This window comes from Macadamia integrifolia, chromosome 6, assembly GCF_013358625.1.
Source record: "Macadamia integrifolia cultivar HAES 741 chromosome 6, SCU_Mint_v3, whole genome shotgun sequence".
NCBI lineage: Eukaryota > Viridiplantae > Streptophyta > Magnoliopsida > Proteales > Proteaceae > Macadamia > Macadamia integrifolia.
This window is the reverse complement of record NC_056562.1, coordinates 34,456,472-34,478,446: the sequence shown is the minus strand read 5'-3', so window position 1 is coordinate 34,478,446 and position 21,975 is coordinate 34,456,472. Positions and strand designations below refer to the sequence as shown.

The 21,975-nt window shown below is 41.9% G+C and overlaps 2 protein-coding genes across 4 annotated transcripts in view; one reads left to right on the top strand and one right to left on the bottom strand.

The window, feature by feature from the left end:
• Positions 1-1,295: 1,295 nt before the first annotated feature.
• On the bottom strand, positions 1,296-10,753 carry LOC122082242 (beta-amylase 2, chloroplastic-like; the record flags this gene model as incomplete). Its single annotated transcript, XM_042649707.1, has 11 exons — positions 1,296-1,639; positions 1,718-1,937; positions 2,433-2,651; positions 2,950-3,210; positions 5,144-5,308; positions 6,897-7,091; positions 7,853-8,056; positions 8,298-8,375; positions 9,146-9,445; positions 9,965-10,549; positions 10,652-10,753. Coding segments are annotated over 11 exons (2,352 nt in total), but the record flags the coding sequence as incomplete, so codon positions are not given.
• Positions 10,754-12,927: 2,174 nt separating this feature from the next.
• Positions 12,928-21,975, top strand: part of LOC122082546 — a 15,580-nt gene continuing 6,532 nt past the window's right edge. Inside the window, exons 1-2 of one of the 3 annotated variants that reach the window (XM_042650182.1) lie at positions 12,928-13,277; positions 13,686-13,752. In XM_042650182.1, the coding sequence (XP_042506116.1) occupies positions 13,035-13,277; positions 13,686-13,752 (310 nt within the window). In that variant the 5' untranslated portion in view covers positions 12,928-13,034. The remainder of the gene's footprint in view (positions 13,278-13,685; positions 13,753-21,975) is intronic. The other 2 variants (XR_006141339.1, XM_042650181.1) reach the window with 2 other exon arrangements.

Sequence of the window (21,975 nt, the reverse complement as noted above, 5' to 3'; positions counted from 1 at the left end):
ATTTTTCCTGTGTACCCTGATGTTCCATAATTTCTAATTTCTTGGGTGATTCTTGGATTTGCATTTCTGGTGGGGTTGACACATGCTCTATGTTGACATCAGTTAATGTTAGAGAAAGATCGGATTACAGAGATTCCTAAGAAGCAGAGGATGGAGAGGCAGGAAACTATTGCCAGAGAGCACAGCAAGGAGTATATGGCGGCACTAAAGCGGGCAGTGACATTGGCAGTCCCGCACGCTTACTCACCTTCACCGTATGGAACATTCGACAAGCACGAGAATTCCAGCAGCACAAGTGAGGAAGCTTCTTTGGAGACATCTAGGAAGAGCAGAAGGAAGGAAAGCTTTGATGAATTGAGTGAGCGTCTCTTTGACACAGTTGAGCCTGGCCATATGGTGCTGAAGTCATAGGCTGTTGATGGGTGATATGTATTTCAAGAAAAATAATATATATATATATATATATATAGAGGGAGCAATAAGGAGCATTCAATTTATTTATTTTCCCCATATTTTGATCCTGCTGTGTTTGATACTTTGATCAAAGGAATAATAATTCAAAGAAAAAAAAAAAAAAAAAATCAGGGTCATTTTTACAACTTCTGTACTACTCTCAACCATGGATGTAGGTCATGCTATCGGCATTAGTGATATCAATACATATTGGTCGTATCGGTCCTGTATAGGATCAAAACATCATTTTTTCAACCAAAAATGACTTTCATATCGTATTGGCAGTTCTGTATCGATCAGGTATTGGTATCAGCCTTAATATCATACTCAAAACACCCCACCCCTCCCCCCAGGATAAAAAAAAAAGGGAGGAACTTATTATGCAAAGGTTTCTAACACCACCCTCTTAGTAGACTTGGCAGGATGGGCAGGGTGATTTGAGAGTGAAACAGACCTGTTGGATAGATTAAAAATTGGGGACCTCTGTTGATTGGTAGCTAGGGTTTACTTTTTACAAGGGTTGTAAAATGCATAATCAGTGAGAGGAGCGGTTAGTGCTGATTTCGATTTGATTTCGTATGAGAATTGACTTGTACCGGTCTGAAAAACCCTTGAATCATAGATTCAAGGAATATTTCAATGATTCTAGTGTTATTATCTAGGTGTTATTATCTAGGAGTCGACTGTATTGACTTATCAAATATCAAATTCGGTAATCATTGATTCCAATCTGAATTGGGCGATTCTATCTCCAATTCACAGATTCTTGAAACCCTGCTCTTTACCTTCCCCCACTCCTTATTGACCATGGGAAATAGAAGTAGAACTATTGCAAAAAAAAAAAAAGTGAAATGACAGATTTTACTCTCATTGAAAAAAAATATATATATGTTATGCTACAAAGGCAAACATATTTCTCAAGAATTGTCATTTTGTTACTCTTTGTTTAAAGTATATATGTGAAATGATAGAATTTACTCACTGAAAAAAGGAAATATGTCATGCTAGGAAGGCAAATTTATCCAACTTTGGTTATGAACAGTGCCAGGTGGCAAAATATTTGTCTTGCTGGAGCGGCTATAGCACAGTAATTAAACAAAAGTCCTAACCAACCAACCACCCCCTCCAAAAAAAAAAAGGATGCTGCTCCCTATTCTTTACAATTAGACAGCCAGAACTGTTTCTCCTGCACATTGGGGAAAGAAGGGTTAGCAACACAACATTTGCAATTGACAAATGAAGAACTAGGTGTCCAACATTTTACCATGCATTCTCTTAACAAATCGTTGAAACTCCAACAAATTTTCTCTTTCCATCAGATGTTGGCTAAGCCTTAGGTAGGTAAATGAAGATAAGTGCTTCCCATCTGGATTATTCATGGGTTTAGCACTTTCCAAAATCTTGTTGTAGCCATCTCTATCATGGCAAGGAAGAGCATTTTCACTGGCTACAGGTATGCAAGCATCCCATGCAGCATTAAGCACCTGTAAACGAGAACACAAGCATATTCCTGAATTGAGTCTGAACCAATCTTTAGCATGATGACAATTTCATATCCTCCTTCCTAGAGACAAAAAAAATCTGAGGAAGAACATACATTTCCTCTGAAAAACAACAAAAAACAATCCCAACTATGACCGGCAAATATTATAGATTTAGGTTAGGTAACAAACCTATTTGCTGATCCAATAAAATTGAAACTCAAAACCACTTTCAACTAGAGAATATTTTATTTTGAGAATATAGCAAGAAAGAAATAAAAAACCATCTTCCAAAATATACAATATCACAGATTCGATAAAAGTCCTTTTCAAATAGAGAATATAGCTGGAAGACTAACTTGATATTTTCAAAGTCTCTTGCTATACCCTATTTCTATTTTAGGAATTTATTTCCTTCTGATTGTAGAGTTGCCCCACGAAAAATGCCAGAACACTGCAGAAAATCAGGAAAATTGTAAGGGCTCTTTTACTGCTTACCTGCCAGACAAGGCCCTCAGGATCGGCTAATGCCTCTGGGAAGTCCTCATGTTGGTCCAAAGTGCGCAATTCAACACATGTGAAGTTAAGAGCAACTTCATGCTTCTTTAACATTGCAGCAATTGGAGCATAGCCATCCCTGTTGGCAAAATTATAAAACCCAGCAGCCAATTCAGCAGCATGGCTGGCTGTCTTGTACCACCAATGAATACCTGATACCTGCTCACCAGAAAAGAGATATTAGATGTAAGAAACTTTGAAAGTTAAGCTATGTTAATTAACAAAAAAGTAGGATAACATGGTGGAACCCACCCATATGATAGCATAGCCATCACAACCGTCACATCTTTTCTTGTTTTCCCAAACTGAGCGCCGAGATATGAGATCCGATTTTGTTTTACATGACAACAATGTAATTTCATTTTAAATGATGCCAAACAGAATTATTTTGATTAATTAGGTTCCTTTCATCTTACAATGGGTGGAGTTGTCATTAACGTTAAGGAACTAGGCTCACCTTTACAGCAATAGGGGTGTCTTCAAAAACCATCTTGGCAAAAGTAAGCACAAGGTCGGCATGGTCAATCAAAACTTGAGAATACCAATTAAGGAAGAATCTGCCATAGTAGCCATCATATTCACCCCCATCACAGAAGAAGCCTGTTTCATGAGGCTGAGAAATGTAAGAACCTGCATTCCCTGGTCCTCTAGCCCAGACGACATGTCCCCTTGCTTCTGCTGCCTTTCTCAAGCTCTTTAATAAATATTTATCATAACACTAACAAGAGAAAAATAAATTCCATTAATGCTCAACGAGATCATATTTTAAAAAAGAAAATAACAAATATACAAAGGTTAAAGAGAATAATGGATGAATAAAATGAAATAAAAAGATGGTGTGAAGCCAGACCAGATCAAGCAGTAACTAAGGGCTGGGTTGGCAACGTTCCTAGAACACCATAGACCTTGTTAAAGGAGCTAAGGAGCAGGAAGTGAAGCATCATTTTCAGTCCATTCAAGAGGAGGTTATTATTTATTTGGAGGAGTTAAGAGAGATGTGAAGAAACCTTAAGCTCATGGATGAAGAAGGATCGAAGACTGAAGAATTTTCAGAATACAAGCAAATGGTATTGTCAGGAGATTGGTTGCATGAAAGCTTGAAATGGATTTAGGACACATCTGGAATTTCCAGAATTGCTTTTAGTGCATTACAATTTGGAACTTTCAGAATTGCCTTTGGTGCATTACAGCTTGAAACTCAACATTATACTTGCTGGTTACTTTAGATCAGAAATCAATTCAAGTATGAATCTCACCTTAAAACCAGCAAGTATAATGGTGAGTTGACTGAAGAATTTCAGAGATCAGAGATGGACAGAATGTAGAAAGTTAATATAGCAGTAACTTAACAAGAACTAGAAAGATAATAATTCACCCCACCTGAGCTTTTTTTTTTTTTTTTGGGTAACGTTTCACCCGGACTTCTCTCGCTGCAGGGTGTTCGGAAGGATCAAACACCAGCCAGCCATGATCAAACACAAGGAGTATTCATGTAAGTAAGAAGGAGCAAAAAACTTTCATTAATCTAAATCCGTGTACAACACTGGTCTCCCTTACAAACTTGTATAGAAGACTCAAAAACAGACTTAAAACACTAAAAAGGAAAGGCATAACCTAATCCTTAACTGACTAGGAAACTGAAATAACAAAGAACTCAAAACAAGACTAGACTTATAGAATCCTAATCCAACCTAACTAAACTACTTAATAACATTACAATAAAGAAATAAAGACACTTAGCCAAATAATCCTGTATGCCTAGCCTACCCATATTATAGGCCCTTTTTTTTCTTTTCCTAACAACGGATATCCAAACCTTCAGCCTGGCTAGTCCCGCGGGCCTACTTGACCCCACAACCGCATGGACCAGGTCATACCGGGGTTAAATGAGAACCATTCAACTTTCACTGAAAGCAGTGAAGAGCACTAAACCACCCCGTGTGAGTGGCCCCAACGAGGAAGAGGAGTAGAACTCAGAACCACATGCTTCCTGAGGCTAAGGTCCTTTGCCAACTCGGCTACCCCCTTCCGGTTATTATAGACCCACTAAAATGGCCCATTACAAAGAAAACCCATTGCACTAAAGGCCCAACACACACACACACACACTTATATATATATATATATATATATATCCCAACCTATTTTAGATGATTTAACTGCATCATTACACTTGAGTATTTATCCATTTTTCTTTTGTGGACCTAATCTGTTCTGCTGGCCAAAATGCCCATAGAGCTTCCTGAGCAACTTCTTGCATCAGTGTGGCGGGAAGTGGACTCCCTACTTTACAAAGGACCCACACTTGTACTAGAAGTGGGCATAGTTGTCTAAGCATCCAAGGTGCCTTGGTCGCCTAGGTGGATGCCGTGCATCCAAGTCCCCTCCAACGTCTTGAGTCACCTAGACCCTGAGTCAACTATGGAAGTGGGACCAACTCTGAGGTTGGGATCACTATACTTGCCTATCTTAACAGTCCAAACATCAGTTTTCCAATGTGTAAGGAAACTGGAAAAGTGGAGAAGTAAGAAAATCATAATCTTAATTATGACAAGCAATAATGTGGACGAGCTTGACACTTGCACTAATGCAGCCAAAAAGGAAAAAGTTCTTAAAAAGTGGGGGCAGAACAACCAATAATCAAAACTCACCTGAAATTCACCAATGCCAGGATATCTCCAGCCATGCTTCACAGGATAGGAGGGATAGTGCAACTCCCCACAGGGACCTAGTCCAACTTCAATCTCGGAGATGATGTCATCCTCAATAAACTCCTCAAATTCTAGTCGGAAGCTTCTCATGAATTCATAGTAAACCTACAATGAATTTAATACAAATATAAATTTGTAAAAAATAAAAATAATAAAATAATAATAAAAGAACATGGGATACTATTTGGGGGCTGGATTTCAATTAAATCATCTTTATTTAATTAAAGAGTGGGTCTCAGAGATGGCTTAATTATGCTGTTAGTTAGTGAAGAGTTGTTTTAAGAAGTTTAGTTAATCCATGTTTCTGTCCAGTTGTGTGGAGGGATAAGGGTCTGTTTTCTTTTGTGTTTGGTCATTTTAAATAGTCAGTTATTTTGCCACTTTTAAGAGTCCTACTTGAGTTCAAAAGTGAGAATCATAACCACTTTAAGGGTCTGATATAGATATAGCCATGTAACTCATAATTCTGTTTAGGGGAAGGTTTAACAGCACCTTTTCATAGCATGGCTATTGCTATTTAACTACTGCTACTGCTATAAACTGCTGTTCATGTGTTCTTGGTTCAGTACTCAGATTCTAAGGTTTGTCCTTTAGCTCACATTGCAATTCTGGAAGATTTCTTCATTTTTAATTACATCCGGAACTTGGGAGTGATACTGACTCAGGGTTCATTTGAGATCACAGGTTTTTAATCTGCTTGGTTCTGTAAGTAATATTCATTGTCATTAGGATCCTGTCACATCTGATCCAATCAATTGGTTATTTTGAGACTTCAATCTCACTTTCATTAGCTATTACATGGTTTGTTTATCAACAAGATTCGGAGATTTAAAATAAATTTAATTTATTTGGTTCAACCAATGTTTGTTTTTAAAGAGGGATGTTGGCTAGTTATCAGATGCTAAAACGATAAATCTCATCATAATTAATTTGGTATTGAATCCACTGTGAAGCATGTCTATTATTGCTGGTTCATTGAATTGATGTCTGTTCTCTTAATTGAAGGGGTGGGTTGAGCTGCAGGCTGAATTGAGTTCCTTATACCCCTTGCCTGCATCAAACATTCAATACCTGAACCTCAAATATATATATATATATATATATACATACATATATATATATATATATATATATAACATTAGTAGGGGTGCAAGTGGGCTGGGCTCGGGATAGGTCCGAGCTTTGAGAAAGGGTTGGAATTTGTATATAATTTTAAATTTTCAAGTTTGAAAATTAAGACCTTAGCTGCCTTGATGGTCTATAGTTGCCAGTCATTTAAGAATTTAGTACACTAAACATCAACACCTACCATATTAGTATAGGCACTAAATTTGATGCACTAAATCAATGGTGAACTTTACATGTACATGGTGATTTATGGTGTGGCAAACCTAACTTATGTACATACATATAGCTTTTGGCAGGGCTTAAACAGAGGCCTCAACCCAAAGCCCAGCCCAGCCTGACTCGTGCCATGGGCCAAAAACCCAGCCCAAACCCGGAAGTTTTCAGGTGGGCTTGGGTTTTTCAGGCCCAAGCCCCCCTTCCTTGGGGTTTTTTCTTTGACAGTTTCTATTCCTCGAACAAAAAGAAAGGGGGGAGGGGAGATATAAAACAAAGGCCAGACAGAAGTACACAAACATCAAGGACATTATAATGTAAATAACGCTCTATAGAGATATCAGATGGATACTTCAACAGCATTACGCCCTCTTAAAGCCCGTTCCTTGTCAATACCCCATGTGAGGCATTCTGGGTTCCGCCTACCCTCTCTGTCAGTAAAATAAATGTCAGGATTGTTTCGACCGATTTCTGCCACCCAAAGAGGTAATGGAATGTGAACATCATCACCAACATTTCCTCCACATTCATGAAATGACATTACCACCTGTTGCAAAAAATAAAAAACCCATTAATTAGGACTGGCCAAAAAAAGCCACCATTTCATCTTTGCGGCATAAAATGTTATCACTATTATAACTACATAACATGGTAGGGCAGTCAGTTCTGCTTGGTCTAAAGGAACAAGACAACCGTAATTGCCCCTAGGCAAAAAAGAAAAGTTATGACTGCACAAGCAAGGAAGTCCATCACAAGGTGGGCCATATGATTCAAAATTGCTACTAAAATTTTGGCATGCGGACCATCTGGAAGGTTCCCTCTCTATTGACAGCACAGATTGGCCACATCAGTCCTCCACATGGTTCAAATAAGGTTGCTTGTAGTGTTAAGCTTAGAAGCGTGACTGTTTTACTCCACTGTTGCATCATCATCAGCATTGTTTTTGTTCTATAAATTGTTCAAGTTGTCATACAACATGAATTAAATAAATAAATCCATTTGATATCTTTTAGTAACAAATATTTTCCCAAATGATCTTTGATATGCATGATTGTTTTGATAGGGTGAATTATATAGGCATGATTCTCAAGGACTGGATTTAGCAAATGAGTGTTGAGTTAACTAGAATGAACGTCAAGAGCCCACAAACCAGAAATATGACATTGGAGTAAACAAAAACTTGAACAAGACTTTATAACTAGTACTCGATTCATTTATTCTATTTTTTTCTGTCACTTCCCTAGTATTGCAAATAAACATATACAATATATGAATTCACCCCATATAGCAAATATTCATACAACTTACCTGCAATTTGAGCTTGAGCTCACGAACAATTTGAAAGAGCCGCTTGTAACCGCTCCAATTATATTCTTGTGGAGCATGAGCTTCCACTATTCCCCACCAACAATCAACCATCACACCATCGACGTTGATTGACTTCAATATCCTCAGTTGCTTATATAGACCATCCGGATCAACAAGCTCACACTTCATATTGATAACTCCCAGCTGCCATCCCACCAAAGAAAATTATAAACATAAGATAAACAATTTTTTTTTTTTTACTCATTATTTTTTGTGGTGACAAATGCTCTTATAGTCTTATTAAATTTATCAAAAAGGCAGCCCCTACCTAAAACCAAAACTATTTGTAAGAAGATTAAAAGTTTTGAAAGCTTTAGACAAATGGTGTGAGTGAGAAAATAAAAATAAAATAGAAGTGGAATGAAGTCTGATGAAGGCAGCTCACCGGTAACATCACATAAACTGGAACGCAAGGGGTGCCTGCAAAATCACGCTCTTGCAACTTTGGAGGTATGTCTATTACCTATAGACAGAAGTGTACACGACCAAATGAGAGGAAGAAATATAAATCAATTCACATAAACAGCAAGACGGTAATGAAAAAGGAAAGTGATAAACAGATTTAGAAGTCAAAAGTGTAAAATGTTTGCACACTCGTAACATTCAGGGCTTCATGCATGAATCATGGATTTATGCATCGAGGCTGTACCAGTCGAGTTAAATAGAGACTGGCTGTGATTGGTCCAATTGAAATTACATGATACGACTGATCTCCCCTCATGGGTTGGGCAAATATCGGCTGTATCAGCCAGTAAACTCAGGAGAGGCCACGACCAATCAGAGCCCTGAATCCTTGACATGAATGCAGCATCCAAGAAATAAAGTGTACCAAAGACAAGAAGTGACTTAATATAAAGAGAGATATATAATTACTAGTCATTGTCAGTTACTAAGCTGAACTCAAACATGAAACCTATTTAGTGCAGGTGGAATATACCAACCAAATTAAAGCTCAAATTGGCAAAAACTCATTCCTAGGCAAGATGACATCAAGATATGCACTGGCATCATTGGTTAATGCCTGACGGTGAAGAGTCTAAGTCTAGACTAGCACACCCAATCAATAAACAGAGTAATCATATTAGAACACTAAAGCGTACAAGTAGTCAAGTACCGCTTAATTTTCTAGGACAATTCAATGAAAACTTCTTGGGAAGCCATTTTTCCAAATGTCACAAGGCTTACCATTCGATATTGAGATTGGTTTCAGATTAATAAGTATGGCTTCTGTACCTGCTTATCATCAGCACCATCAATACAGCTCCCCATGAGTGGCGAATTCTCAGTCCCCTCTCCTCTCTCCTCCACAAAAGATCCAATGCGAGATCGAGATCGAGCACTAGAAGAACCATCATAAGACAAGGAACTCGGCACAAATACGTTTTTCATACGATTCGCATGGTAATCCGCGGTAGTAGTGTTCCGCACCACTGGAGAGACAACCCTGAGAGCAGCGGTTGGGTTCTGAGCTGCCAACATTTGAGACGACGAAGTAACGACCTCACCGGACGTCGCACCAACAGGCCTTCCACTCTGGAAAATATTAACAAACGATAAACAAGCCATCCCTCAAATTCGCCGGAAATTTGAGTTATAGATCACCGGAGCCGTCTCCTTAATCTCTTCTCCGGCAAGTTTTCCAGAAATTTCTAAACTAGAGAGAGAAAACAACTGACAGTGTCAGTTGTGATCAGATCACTACAAAATGTATACGGAGTTTCTTGAAGCTAAAGATCTTTTTTTTTTTTTGGTAGAAAGAAGCTAAAGATCTTCACGACCCAATGGTGGCGTTCTGCCACGTGGATCTAAAGCCACGGTGTTGGTATAAGGTCAAACCCTTCAGGTGTGCCACGTGGAAAGAAGTTAGAAAAAGAAAACTAATCGGACGGTCTCAACATTATCTGAGTAGATCGGACGGTAATGCATGGGTTTACTAATAGTCAAGAGTTATAGACTCCATAGTCCCATTAACTTTGACTGATTCAGACTATAAGATCATGGGAGATACTGGAGAAAATCGGGAAGAACAACCAATCCCGCTTCGAAGCTTACCTGAGATCTGGAAGGAAAGGTCGTTCCATCGGGAAGAACAACCCATCCAGCTTCTCTAGCGAGGGCAGCGATTACATCGTTTATATCTGCTCTAACTCTGAGATTATAGTTCCCATGTCTTCTTAGTCCGGCTAAGATCCTCGCTGTGATCGCTCTTCGATGTCGCTCTCGTAGCTTTGTTCTCTCTTTCTCCTCTTTTGGTCTACACCTTCGAGATCCTTCTCCTCCTCCGCCTCCTCCGGTGGGTGTCATTTGTTCCTGGTATTGTTGATGTTGTTGTTGAAGGTGGTGGTGGTGGTGGTGGAGATGTTGAAATCGATTGTTACTGTTTGATCCGATAGCTTCATTCCCGGCCATCATTGCTGCGGCTGCGGCTGCGGCTGCGGCGGCGGCTCTTCTATTTTTCTTTTCCTCATCATCGTCTTCATCTTCGTCGTCCTCATCTTTCACCTCCATATCCATCTCCTCCTCCTCGTCTTCCTCGCTCGTTCCTCCCAATTTTTCCATCTCCTGTGCGATAATAGGACGCTCTCCTCTTCCAACGTTAAATTCCCAGCTCCATATCAATTCGGAGGTTATTGTCGACTGCAATAAGGTAAATTGTGAATTTTCGTCGAGATTTTGCCGCCGATTCGATGAAAATTAATTCTTTTACGATGAATAAATTGGGCTTACTGATGAATCTACCTCTTCCAAAGTTCCGTTTTCTGCACGAAAATTAGATGCCCTTCTAGCGAACGACGAGGAAACAAAAGAAGAAAAGCTCTTCGACTCGAATAGATGTTCCAGTTACCTTGCTAAATCTGCATGCCGATGCAAGCACGACTCGCGAATCTCGATTTCATGCGTTGCCTGCGATCGCATACGCCTAACTCCTTCAAGATGTGACCCTGCGCTTCTATATTAGGGTTCTTCTCAAATCAGGACTCGTTCAGGACCTCACTTGACACCTCGTCTCTCAAATCAAATCAATGAATCCTGCTTTTCCCCTCCAAAGTCTGAGCTCCCACGACGATGTTAACACTCTCGGGCGAGTCAGAAACATTCGCCGCCGCTCACCGGCGAGGCCATTAGCGATTCTCCGGCGAAGCGAGTCTTCGTCAGTCCTAGTTGTCGGGCACTGACGGATAACATATTAATTGAAACTCCTTGGAATGGAGGTCTGAGATGGATTGTCGGAAGGTTAGCTTTGCAGTTTCCGGCTGTTATCCGGCAGGGTCCCGGCGATGAAAAATGGTAGTTCGTGGGGGATGCGAGCTCTAGGGTTTCACGCGTGTGCCGCCGCGTGCCTAAGTTTATGTTAACACGAACGGGGCGCTTCTGCGAGGGGAGAAATCGAACGGCCGTGGGAGTGACACGTGTGCCAGTGCCGATTGTGTGATATCGCGCATGACGTTTCGGGTTCGTCTAGGCAGACGATCAAGATTCGAAAATTATTCATATTCTTTAGGACGTGTTTGGAAGGATGGAAATTGATAGAAAAGCAGAGACAAGAGATGAAAATAAACGAAAACAAGTTTTTCTTGGCGTTTGTTTATGGCAAAAGGTTCTCATGCACACACGAGGGGTAATTTGAATATTTTTGAAGGGTACCAAATGAGAAGAGAGGTAAGAGTTTGCTTTTTGTGGAATCAAATACTACTACAACAACAAAGCCTTTTCTCAACTAAATGGGATTGGCTATATGGATCCCTGATCCCTTATCCCTTATCGTGTAAAATAAAAAGCCCAGGAAAAAAAGAGAAAAATAAAAAGAAAGAAACATAGCAAAGCAACATCTTTGGGACATACCATCTTTGTGCGACTGGCAACATGCATTTTTGCCCTCCCAACAATTTTGTTTAATATCAGGCTAGGATTTGGTACGAGTTTTTGCATGTCTTTCATTACCAACTCTTCAATGGTCATTTTGGGTCTACTTTTAGCTCTTTTAGTTCTCTCATTCTGAATCAGATCAAAGAGAATTCAAATGTTTACATTGAACACATTTGAAATGCATTAAATCACATTCTCTGAGTTTATCCTAAATCCAAACAATTCCTAAAATGGTTCTAACCGGTCATACTTCCCCCTATCCCTCTTAGTTTTGCCGCACATTTATCTTTATATTCTCATCTCTGTTACACTCAACTTATCTATGTTACGTCTGCTACACTCAATTTATCTATGTTACGTTTCTTGACTGTCAAATATTTAATTCCATACATCGTAGTCGATCTTATGATTATTCGGTATAATTTTTCTTTAAACTTTAGGTACATTTTCACCTCTACACTCTTGATGCACTTCTCCATTCTGTCCATTTCTACTTTGGGAGTATCAAATATAAAAATAAATATAAGATAAAGGACTTTATTTTCATGAGGCTAGGATGAATGGGCGTCATCTCACCATGGCCAATGACACGGTACAATAAATATGGGTGGAATTATATTGGGAGAGAGGGGGTCACATCAAGACCCTCACTAGTTTTTTCATTCATTGTAAAACTTTGTATGGTAAATATAAAGGAGTTTTATATATTTTCTTGAAAAAAGCAGCTGATAGCTACAAATCAAACAACACAAAGGTATATGTTTGGTCATGCGATTCATCCAATTGGCATTGCGCCGAACTAAGAAGTTCAACTCACGGCCTCAGTTGATAGATTCAAGGAATATTCCAACGAATCTTGTATTTGTATGTAGGAATCGGCCATACCAAATTGTACAATCCAGGGATCGGTGTGTAAGGATGACAATTGGTTTGGTTTGATTTTGATTCGGTTCAAGATATAAAATGTAGAAACCAAAATCAAACCAAGAATCAGAACACCTTTTATAAATAAGTAATTCGATTCAACAATTTTATTCATGAAATTGAAATCAAATCAAACCAAACCCAGGAAAGCTTCCAACTTTTGAAACGAAGACGAACCTAATTACTGCAGTTCGGTTTGATTCGGTTTTAAGCCAATTCTTGAAACCCTTAAACTCCCCAGTCCCAACGGATTTGCTGAGAAAATATTGTCGCATTCACTAGTCTTGTTTCCAAGCACTCAACTTTGAAGCTTTCTAGAATCCCGCGGGAAATGGAAGAAAGCCCAAACGTTTCTTCGATGAATACGGAGAATCCAGACCCAGAAACCGAACGTGATCAATATGAATCTTCTCCTCAAATCTGTTCTGAAGCTCAGGAAGATCGCTGTGGATCGAAGCCCTCACTTGATCCAATGGGGATGATGAGAGCTATCGAAGTTGTCGAGAGGGATTCGATGGACATTGCCGAAAGCTTCACTGCACTTTTCTGTTCTCTCCGTTTGGCTCTATCTGAGGTCAGTCATTTCGTTTTAGCAGAACTAGAACTTCGCGTTAGTTGAATTCATTAAAATTATGGTTATGGTCTAGGTTATTGATATATGCAATTCTGCGAATACGATTGAGTTTTAGGTTAAATCATCCCGGGAAATTCCTTTCGTTCTATCTTTTTTAACCCCTTTTCAAGATTTTAGTCAAAGATTTAATTCTCGAGGCAGCGAACCAGACGAATTTCCTCTTGAATCGTACGATCAAAGTCATGATCAGATTAGGCACAAGCTTTATCAGCTCCTAAATGCATCCTCTATTCAAAACCATCCGATCGTCACAATATACATATGAAATCCTCTTGCAGAAACTATGAATTCTTTCAGATGGTTATTATTATTGAATTGTCTCTTTGCTGATTCGGTGTAAACTTGTAGGTCACTAGCAGTTCAGTTGATCACATGCGTTGCTTTAGTGAGGCTGCTGGGCGCCTGCAAGAATCTGGTAACAATATTTGCTTGAGTTATGGCAATCTCTTCTCATGTTACTTTGATCCTTAATGGTTGCGAGTTCCACATGGCAAATTTCAAGTTTTTTAATAGTGAAGAATTCAGTTTTGATAATATTATTGTGCATGCTGAGGATGGGATGGATCGCAGAGAATGTTGCCCATAGAATAAGAGCTGGGTGGATTAAGTGGAGAGGAGCTTTGGAGTCATATAATTGATGCATTTCATTAGAACTAATTTTTTTTAAAAGACAAGGATATGACCAATATTGCCTGATAGTAATTAATTGTAGTTGGCAAAGAAACTGGTTATATATATATATATATATATACACACACGAAGTGTAGCAGAGAAGGATCTTGAGATGGATGAGAGGCAAGGCTTGGAACTACAAAACTAGAAACAAGAGTATCTGAGTGAACTTAGATGTAATAGTAATGTGAAAAAACCGTATTGGTTTTGTGTGCACACTCAATCATCGTATGCCTCCCTTAACCTGACCGTATGCCCCCCTCCCCTTTTCCGGCGGTTCCTACTCCCGGAACCCACCCTGAGCCTGCAACCTCTCCCTTGCCTTCCCCCCCCCTTCTCCTAACTCTAACCCTCCCCGTCTACCATTTCCGTCTATGCTTACTGACTCTCACCCTTGGACTTCTGTTGTATCCTCCTCCAATCCTCCCTCCTCTTCCTCCCTGTGCTGGCCACTCCTTATACTTCCACCCTCCTTCCTCCCAGAATTCTACCCCCGTTGGTCTCTGTCCACCTGGTCTCCTTGCTTCCGAAATCTCCAAATGGAGCAATTGTGTCATAGGTTCTTTCCTTGGGAGTAGACCCCCCTTCTCAGTGGTTAAAACCTCTCTTCTTTACCAATGGAAGTCCTCCGGCTCTCTCTCTACTTACATGCTGGAGAATGGAACATTTATTTTCAAATTTGCTGCCACCATTGATTGTTCTGCTGCCATTAACGGAGGTCCATGGTATGTGGGGAAAAAACCCATCTTCCTCCGTCAATGGGATGAACACTTATCCTTTGCCAAATCCGAACCTAAATCCATCCCCCTGTGGGTCATCTTCCCTAACCTTCCACTCCATTTCTGGTGTGTCAAAGGTCTTAGCCTCATCAAGTTCATCATCGGCAAACCCCTGTATTCCGACAAAAGAACAAAAATCATGGACCGGTTGTCTTACGCTCGTGTGTGCATCGAAGTCCAAGCTGATCAGATTCTGCCTTCTAGGATCATGGTTATGGATGGAGAAGGCTTCTCCTTTGAGTAGGAAGTGAAATACGACTGGTTACCTCCAACATGTACTCTCTGCAAGTGTTTTGGCCATACGACTGCTCTTTGCACTAAATCAAAGACCTTAGAAGATTCTTCTAGACCTTTAGTTGCTGCTCTTGAAGATCCTCGTTTCACAGTGCAAACTTATAGAAGAAAAAATAGAAAAAAAGATTAACAGCGTTGTCGCTAGTGGAAGCCAGCCTTTGATGCCTCTTCCTGCCGTTGCAAACGCCGGTGCCTTACTTGACTCTTGGTCTGACGGTCTGAACTGCGATCCTTTACCCTCTGGACATAATCCGTTCTCGGTTTTAACGACATCAGATGCTTCTGATGGAACTGATGGATTGCTTACCTTTTCCACCTCTGAAACCCTGACCCTTCTCCCTGTCGAACCTGCTATTCCCCTTTTGAGCTCTACTTTTGTGTCCTCGATCGCCTCTCGGCCATGTCCTCTTCTGTCTCTCCCCTCTCTCCTCTGCTCCCTTTGTCGTCTGGTACCCTCACTCTGGATTTTGCCACAATCCACGCAAACTCTCTCCTCTCTCATCTCTCCTCATTCTCCTTCTGGGAACCATTGTGCTTTACCTTTATCTAGCCCTATTTCTTTTGAACCGCCTAAACCTCCTCAACCAACCAACCCATCTGGTCCAACCAAACCGCCCTTTAACCTGGAACCAACCTTTCCTTGGTCCAACTTCATTCTGGATCAAATTCAAAAAACATTCTCCAAGTTCCCTTCGGACCACCCTCTTTATCCGGGTAACATCTTCAACCTGATCCAGCAATCAACCACCTATCCATTAACCATTACCCATCCAAACATCCCTACCCCAACCCGTTCCTTTGATCTGTCACCGCCTCCTTGCTCACTCGAACTCCCAGGACTATCCTTCATGACTTTGCCTACTCTTGATGTGCCTGGGACTCCACCTGATCTAGGCGTGCTCTCGTCTTCGCCATTGGTCTTCGATGTTCCCCTGAGCTCCGCTCTGCCAGCTGTGGTCTCTAACGACTCCCTTGCTACTGATGCTTTACGCCGCTCGCCATTAACGCCTCTGCTGCCTGTCGCTTCTTTGAGCCCCTCGGCTCCTTTTGAGCCCTCCGCTCTACCTCCAGACGACACTGCTGCCTTCCTGCTGATGTCGCAGAAGCCCACCTTGTTGCTTGGGATCCGCTGGTTGTCCTCCCCTCGACTGGCAAATCCCCTGTGACTTCCTCTGAAGCGCATGACCATGATAAGCCCTCTTCATCTACCATCATAGCCGTAAATTCTAGCTCTGATCCCTCGACCAATCTCATTGACGCTGCTACTATAAACGACATCGCCTGTTACACCTCTGTTATTACGACTCTGCCCTTTGAGACACGCATTGGTCTTAGACGGCACTGCCAAGCTCTCTGCTTCCTTACCTGCTCTCCTAGTGATGCAAGCTATGACTATTGGTTTATCCTCGCTAGCCGACCCCCTGGGTATCTACACAATGACACTACCCCTGCTGATCACACGATTACCTTTCAATTGGATGCTCAAACTTGTTCCTCTTGGGTCTTAGAGAATTATGTTTCCAGTCGCCTTGCTGCAACTCTTAGCCTAGCCGCTACCCCCTATCCCTCCTCCCCTTCTCCCCCTTGCACCAACCCTCCCCCTTCTACTCACCCCACCAATTTAAACTCCCTTCCCCCCTCCTCCCCTTCCCTTCCCTCCTTCCCCTCCCCTTCCTGGGGATCCAAGAAGAAGAAGTCCTCCATCTCTGCTTCCAGATCCTCCTTGCGCTCTAAATCTAATCTCAATCTGAAACCCTCCCCTGCTGGCTCATCAAAGCTGAGATCAAACATCCTTGCCAAGAAGCCATCTTCCAAGCCCTCTTCCTCTGGCCCCCTCTCCTGCTCTTCTGAGCATTTGATGCCCTCCCACTCTAGTTCTTCATGACCCCGTGGACTATCTGGAAAGTCCGTGGTCTCAATTCATTGGCTAAACAAGCAAAGATCCGTTCCCGGATTCGTTCCTCCAAGTCCAACTTCTGTTGCCTTCGTGAGACTCGCGTCTTACAGCCTAATGCTTCTTGCATTGTCTTGTCCATTGCTCCCTCTTGGTCCTTCACCAACAACTACCTTTATAGCCCAAACGGTAGAATATGGATTCTTTGGAACCCCTCCTATCTTTCTATCTCCCCCCTCTCCTCTTCGGACCAAGTCATCCACCTCTCCATTTTCCACTCTTCTGGCTCCTTCATTTGTTTTTTGTCGGTCATTTATGCCCATAACCTTGCCCCCCGTAGGCTCCCCCTCTGGTTTGAGCTCCTCTCCTTTGCTCCCTCCACTGGCTCTGACCCCTGGGGTATTGGGGGTGATTTTTATGTCATTCGATTCAGTCATGAGAAGCATGGGGGTAACACCATTGACCCCGAGGCGGTTGATTCATTCAATGACTGCATTGATGATCTGGGTCTCAGCGACCTAAGATGGTCTGGTGCCAAGCTCTCTTAGCATAATCGGAGAGTAGGTAATCTTCGGGTGGGCTGTAAACTTGACCGGATTCTAGTCAGTGAGGCCTGGCTGGAGTCCTTTCCATCATCCCACGCCTGCTTTGACCCCTCCGGAATTTCTGACCATAGTCCCATGGACATCCACGTCCTCTCCTACTCCTTTGGCCCCAAGCCATTCTAATACTTTGATATGTGGTCCTCCCACCAGGATTTTCTCCCCATTGTCCAAAACGCCTGGTCTATTCCCATTCCCCCTTCCTCCTCCCCTCTCATTGCTTTTGCTAAAAAGCTCAAGTCCGTCAAGGCTGCTCTTAAGCTCTGGAACACTTTCACCTTTGGCAACATTTCCTCCCGTGTTTCCTTTTGCCGGGAAAAGTTACACTCTATCCAAACTAAAATCCATCTTGACTTGCTTAACTCGGCTCTTGCTTATGACGAGAAGACCACTGCCGCTGAGCTTGCCTTACTCCTTGGCCAAGAGGAGTGCTTTCTCTGTCAGAAAGCTCGCATCAAGTGGTTAGATCTTGGAGACTCCAATTCTGCCTTCTTCCACTGCTCTCTCAAAGCTAGAAACAATGTCAACACCATTCCTAAGCTCTTATCCCCTTCTAGTACTGTGCTCCTTCACCCTGATGAAATCAAGGCTGAAGATGTCTCCCATTTTTGGGGAATCTTCTCCCATCCTTCCCCTCCTCCTATTCCGCCCCATCTCCTCAACAAATTGGTCCCTGATGAGCTTCTTCCATCTCTTCTTTCCATCCTCTCACAAAGCCAACAAAGCTCCTGGCCCTGATGGTTTTAGTATGGGATTCTTTTCTTCTTGTTGGAACATCATCCGTAATGATCTCATTCTTACAGTGAGAAGTTTCTTCTATAACCCCTCCTAGATCAATGGGATAAATCACACTTTCCTTTGCCTCATCCCAAAAAAGGAAGGTGTTGAATCAATGAATGACTTTAGGCCCATCTCTCTTTGAATATGCTCTATAAATTTATTGCCAAAATCTTGGCCAACCGAATTGGGAAAGTCATTGATTCCCTGGTCAGCCCAAATCAATCTGCCTTTATCGCTGGGAGGAGTATTGCTGACAATATCATTCTTTGCCACGAGATTGTTAGGGGGTTTGATAGGAAAAACCACTCCCCCTCAGCTCTTCTCAAAATTGATATCTGTAAGGCCTTTGATTCCATCAGTTGGGATTTTATCTCTAAAGTCCTGCTTCAAATGTATTTCCCTCCTTTGTCCATTGGATCTACTGTTGCATTTCCACTCCTCGTTTCTCTGTTTTAATCAATGGTAGTCCTGCTGGCTACTTTCCCTAGACGAGGGGTATCCGTCAAGGTTGCCCTCTCTCCCCGTTCCTTTTCTCTCTTTCCCTCGAGATTCTCTCCCACTCCATTCAATCTGCCTCGGATCTCCATCTCATCTCCCCTATCCCCAAGTGTAAGTCCCTCCGTCTCACCCACCTTGCTTTTGTAGATGACATCATGATCTTCTCTAAAGCCGACTCCCTCTCCATCTCTTCCATCATGGATGCTCTTCACTCCTTCGAATCCCTCTTCGATCTCTCCATCAACCTCCTCAAGTCTAACCTCTTCCTCTCTGGTGTCTCTTCTGAGACCCAATCCCTTCTTCTTGGTGTCACTGGTTTCTCTCTAGGCTCTTTACCAGTCAAATACCTGGGTCCCCTCATCTCTTCTAGGCTCTCTGCACACCTTTGTTCCCCTATTCTCGATCTTATTAGGAAAAGGCTCTAGCTCTGGAACGGCAAGCTCCTCTCCTATGCTGGTCGGTTGATTCTTATCAGATTTGTCCTCCAATCTCTTTACCTCTTTTGGTCTGGGATCTTTGTCCTCCCTTCTTCGGTTAACTCCATTGAAAGACTCTTCTGTTCCTTCCTCTGGAAAGGTTCCGACTCCTCCAAGTTCCTCCATCCCCTTTCGTGGGAAAAAGTCTGTCTTCCTAAATCTGAAGGGGGACTCGGTATCAGAAGAATCAAGGAGGTCAACTCGATGGGCATCCTGAAGCTTATCTGGAAGCTTGTCTCCAAGCAAAAAAGCATCTGGGTTGACTGGGATCACTCTTACCTGCTCACCCAAAATTCCCTTTGGACTTGCCCAGTCCCCTCTGATGCCTCTTGGATCTGGTAGAAAATCCTTTATCTCAGGCCCCTTGCCATCACTGCCTGTTCCACTGTTATTGGCAATGGGCAGACGACTTCCCTTTGGATGGACCCCTGGCACCCTTTGGGCATTCTCTCCTCCCTTGTCACCCCAAGGATCATCTATTCCTCTGGTCTTCCAAAAATCGCTCTTGTCTCCTCCATTCTCTCCCCTCTGGGTTGGGCCCCTCCTGCCTCTCCTCCCCCCTTGCGGATTTGTGGTCCTCCCTCCCTCCCATTCCCCCTGGGCACCGAGGTAGGGAGGACAAAAGTGTTTGGCTCCCCTCATCCAATGGATTGTTCTCCTCTGCCTCTGCTTGTTCCTTTGTCAGATCCTCTGGCCTGGTTGTTCCATGGCGTAATTTCTTCTGGTTCAAAGGTCATATTCCTTGTCACAGCTTCACCACCTCGAGATGCCTCTCTAGCTGCCTCCCCATGCAGTCCTTCCTTATTCACTGTCACATCCAAGTCAACCCCTTCTGTTGCCTCTGCCCCCTTGGTTAAGAAAATATCCCCCACCTCTTCTTCTCCTGTCCTCTCTCCTCCCTGGTTTGGAAAGTTGTTCTTGCTCGCTGCTGGCCTTCTCCTAGAGCCATTCTCCCCTTTGAGAGGGAATATATTTGGGTTGACATGACATTTGCCGGCTCCTCCATTTGTGACACCATTGGTAAGTTAGCTTTCTCTACTACTATATCTCATCTTTGGATGGAGCATAACATTCGCATATGGTCTTCCAACTCCCGTTCTCCGGAAAGGATTTGGAAAGCCATCTACTTTGATGTTACCTCTAAAATCCAATCCCTCCATTCCATTCGATCTCGGCCGATCCCCCACTCCTCTAGAAATGACCACATAATCTCTTCCTGGTGCCTTACCCCAGCCCCTCCCCCCACCACTTGACCTCCTTTCCCCCCTCCTCCTCTTGGCCTTCTCCCTCTCCTCCCTTGCTGTGGCTTTGGTTGCTGGTTCGGTTCTCTTGCCCTGCTGCTGGTTGCTGATTTGGTTTTTGCTGTAATTTTTTTGTTTGTTGCCTTTTGCTTTGTTTCCCTGGGGTTGGCTCTTCCTTGTTGGCTTAGGCCTCCCCCCCTTTCTTCCCCTTGTATTTTCTTTTCGCTTTGGGTATAAATTTATTTATTCATCCAAAAAACACTCACAAACTCACAAAACTCACCAATTGTGCAACTACTTGGAGGTATTTATGGGAAAAGGCTAAAATTCATCTGGTTAAAGCGGCAAGAAAAGACATGAGTGCTTATGATCTAACAGAAGATACAAGTTTGAAAAGAGTAGAAGTGGGTAAGTCAAAGAGCAAGTGAAAGGAGAACTAGTAAAAAGACCTATAAGAGGGCTTGAACTAGTGAGATAGGCTAAAAAATTGCAATTGAATTGAGAAGGTTTTCCGCAGTTGACCGGGTCATAATATTTTAACCTGTCTTGGGCTTGGGTTATATGTGTCACAATCTTTATCGTTTTTTCTTTGCTTCAAGATTTGGATGATTTTGTTATCTAGGTTTGAGAAATTCTATTAATTACAAAATGCAGGAGGCAGTTTTTGCTTAACATCACCAAATGATGAAAAATTGCAACCCCAAGCCTGGAAAAGGAGGAGGGTTGGTTCATCAGGTCATTAGCCGACACCCAAAAAAAGCACTATAGCCAAATCCTTTTTATATGGATTCTAGAACCTTATATTTTCAACATTATGCTAAGATGTTCCCTATAGGCAACTCACTACAATTCGACTTGACTAAGTGAATAGTGAGCAAGGGTAAGCTAGGGTGTCACCCGGATGCAGTAACAAGTAGGCAAGGTGATGCAGATAAGTCACTTAATGGGCTTATTTTATTGCAAATAAGCCTAGGGTTGGGTTATATATGTGTTGGGCTTTTGATCCCATGAGTTTTCTTTGTAATGGGCCTAAATAATAGGTAGAAACATAGTTGACACGGCGATAAGGCGAACCAAGGCAGTGGAGGGTTGTCTACGCGCTTAGGCGAGAAGGCGCCCGCCTTAAGGCAAACAAGGCGATCAAGTGTTATTTTTTATTTTTCCTATTTTTTAACATTATTTAGTAAGCTGTATATACCTTGTATCATAAAAAATCAAGATTAAGCAACATCAAGTCATTAAAAATCAACATTTATCCATATTAAATCATAAAAAAATAACATTAAGTCATATTAAGTTGTAAAAAGTCTAACATTTAGAGAAATGCTCTTGTTCTATAATAAGTTTGAATGGTCAAATGATTTTATTTTTACATGAAACTTTTTGTATTAGTTATAACATA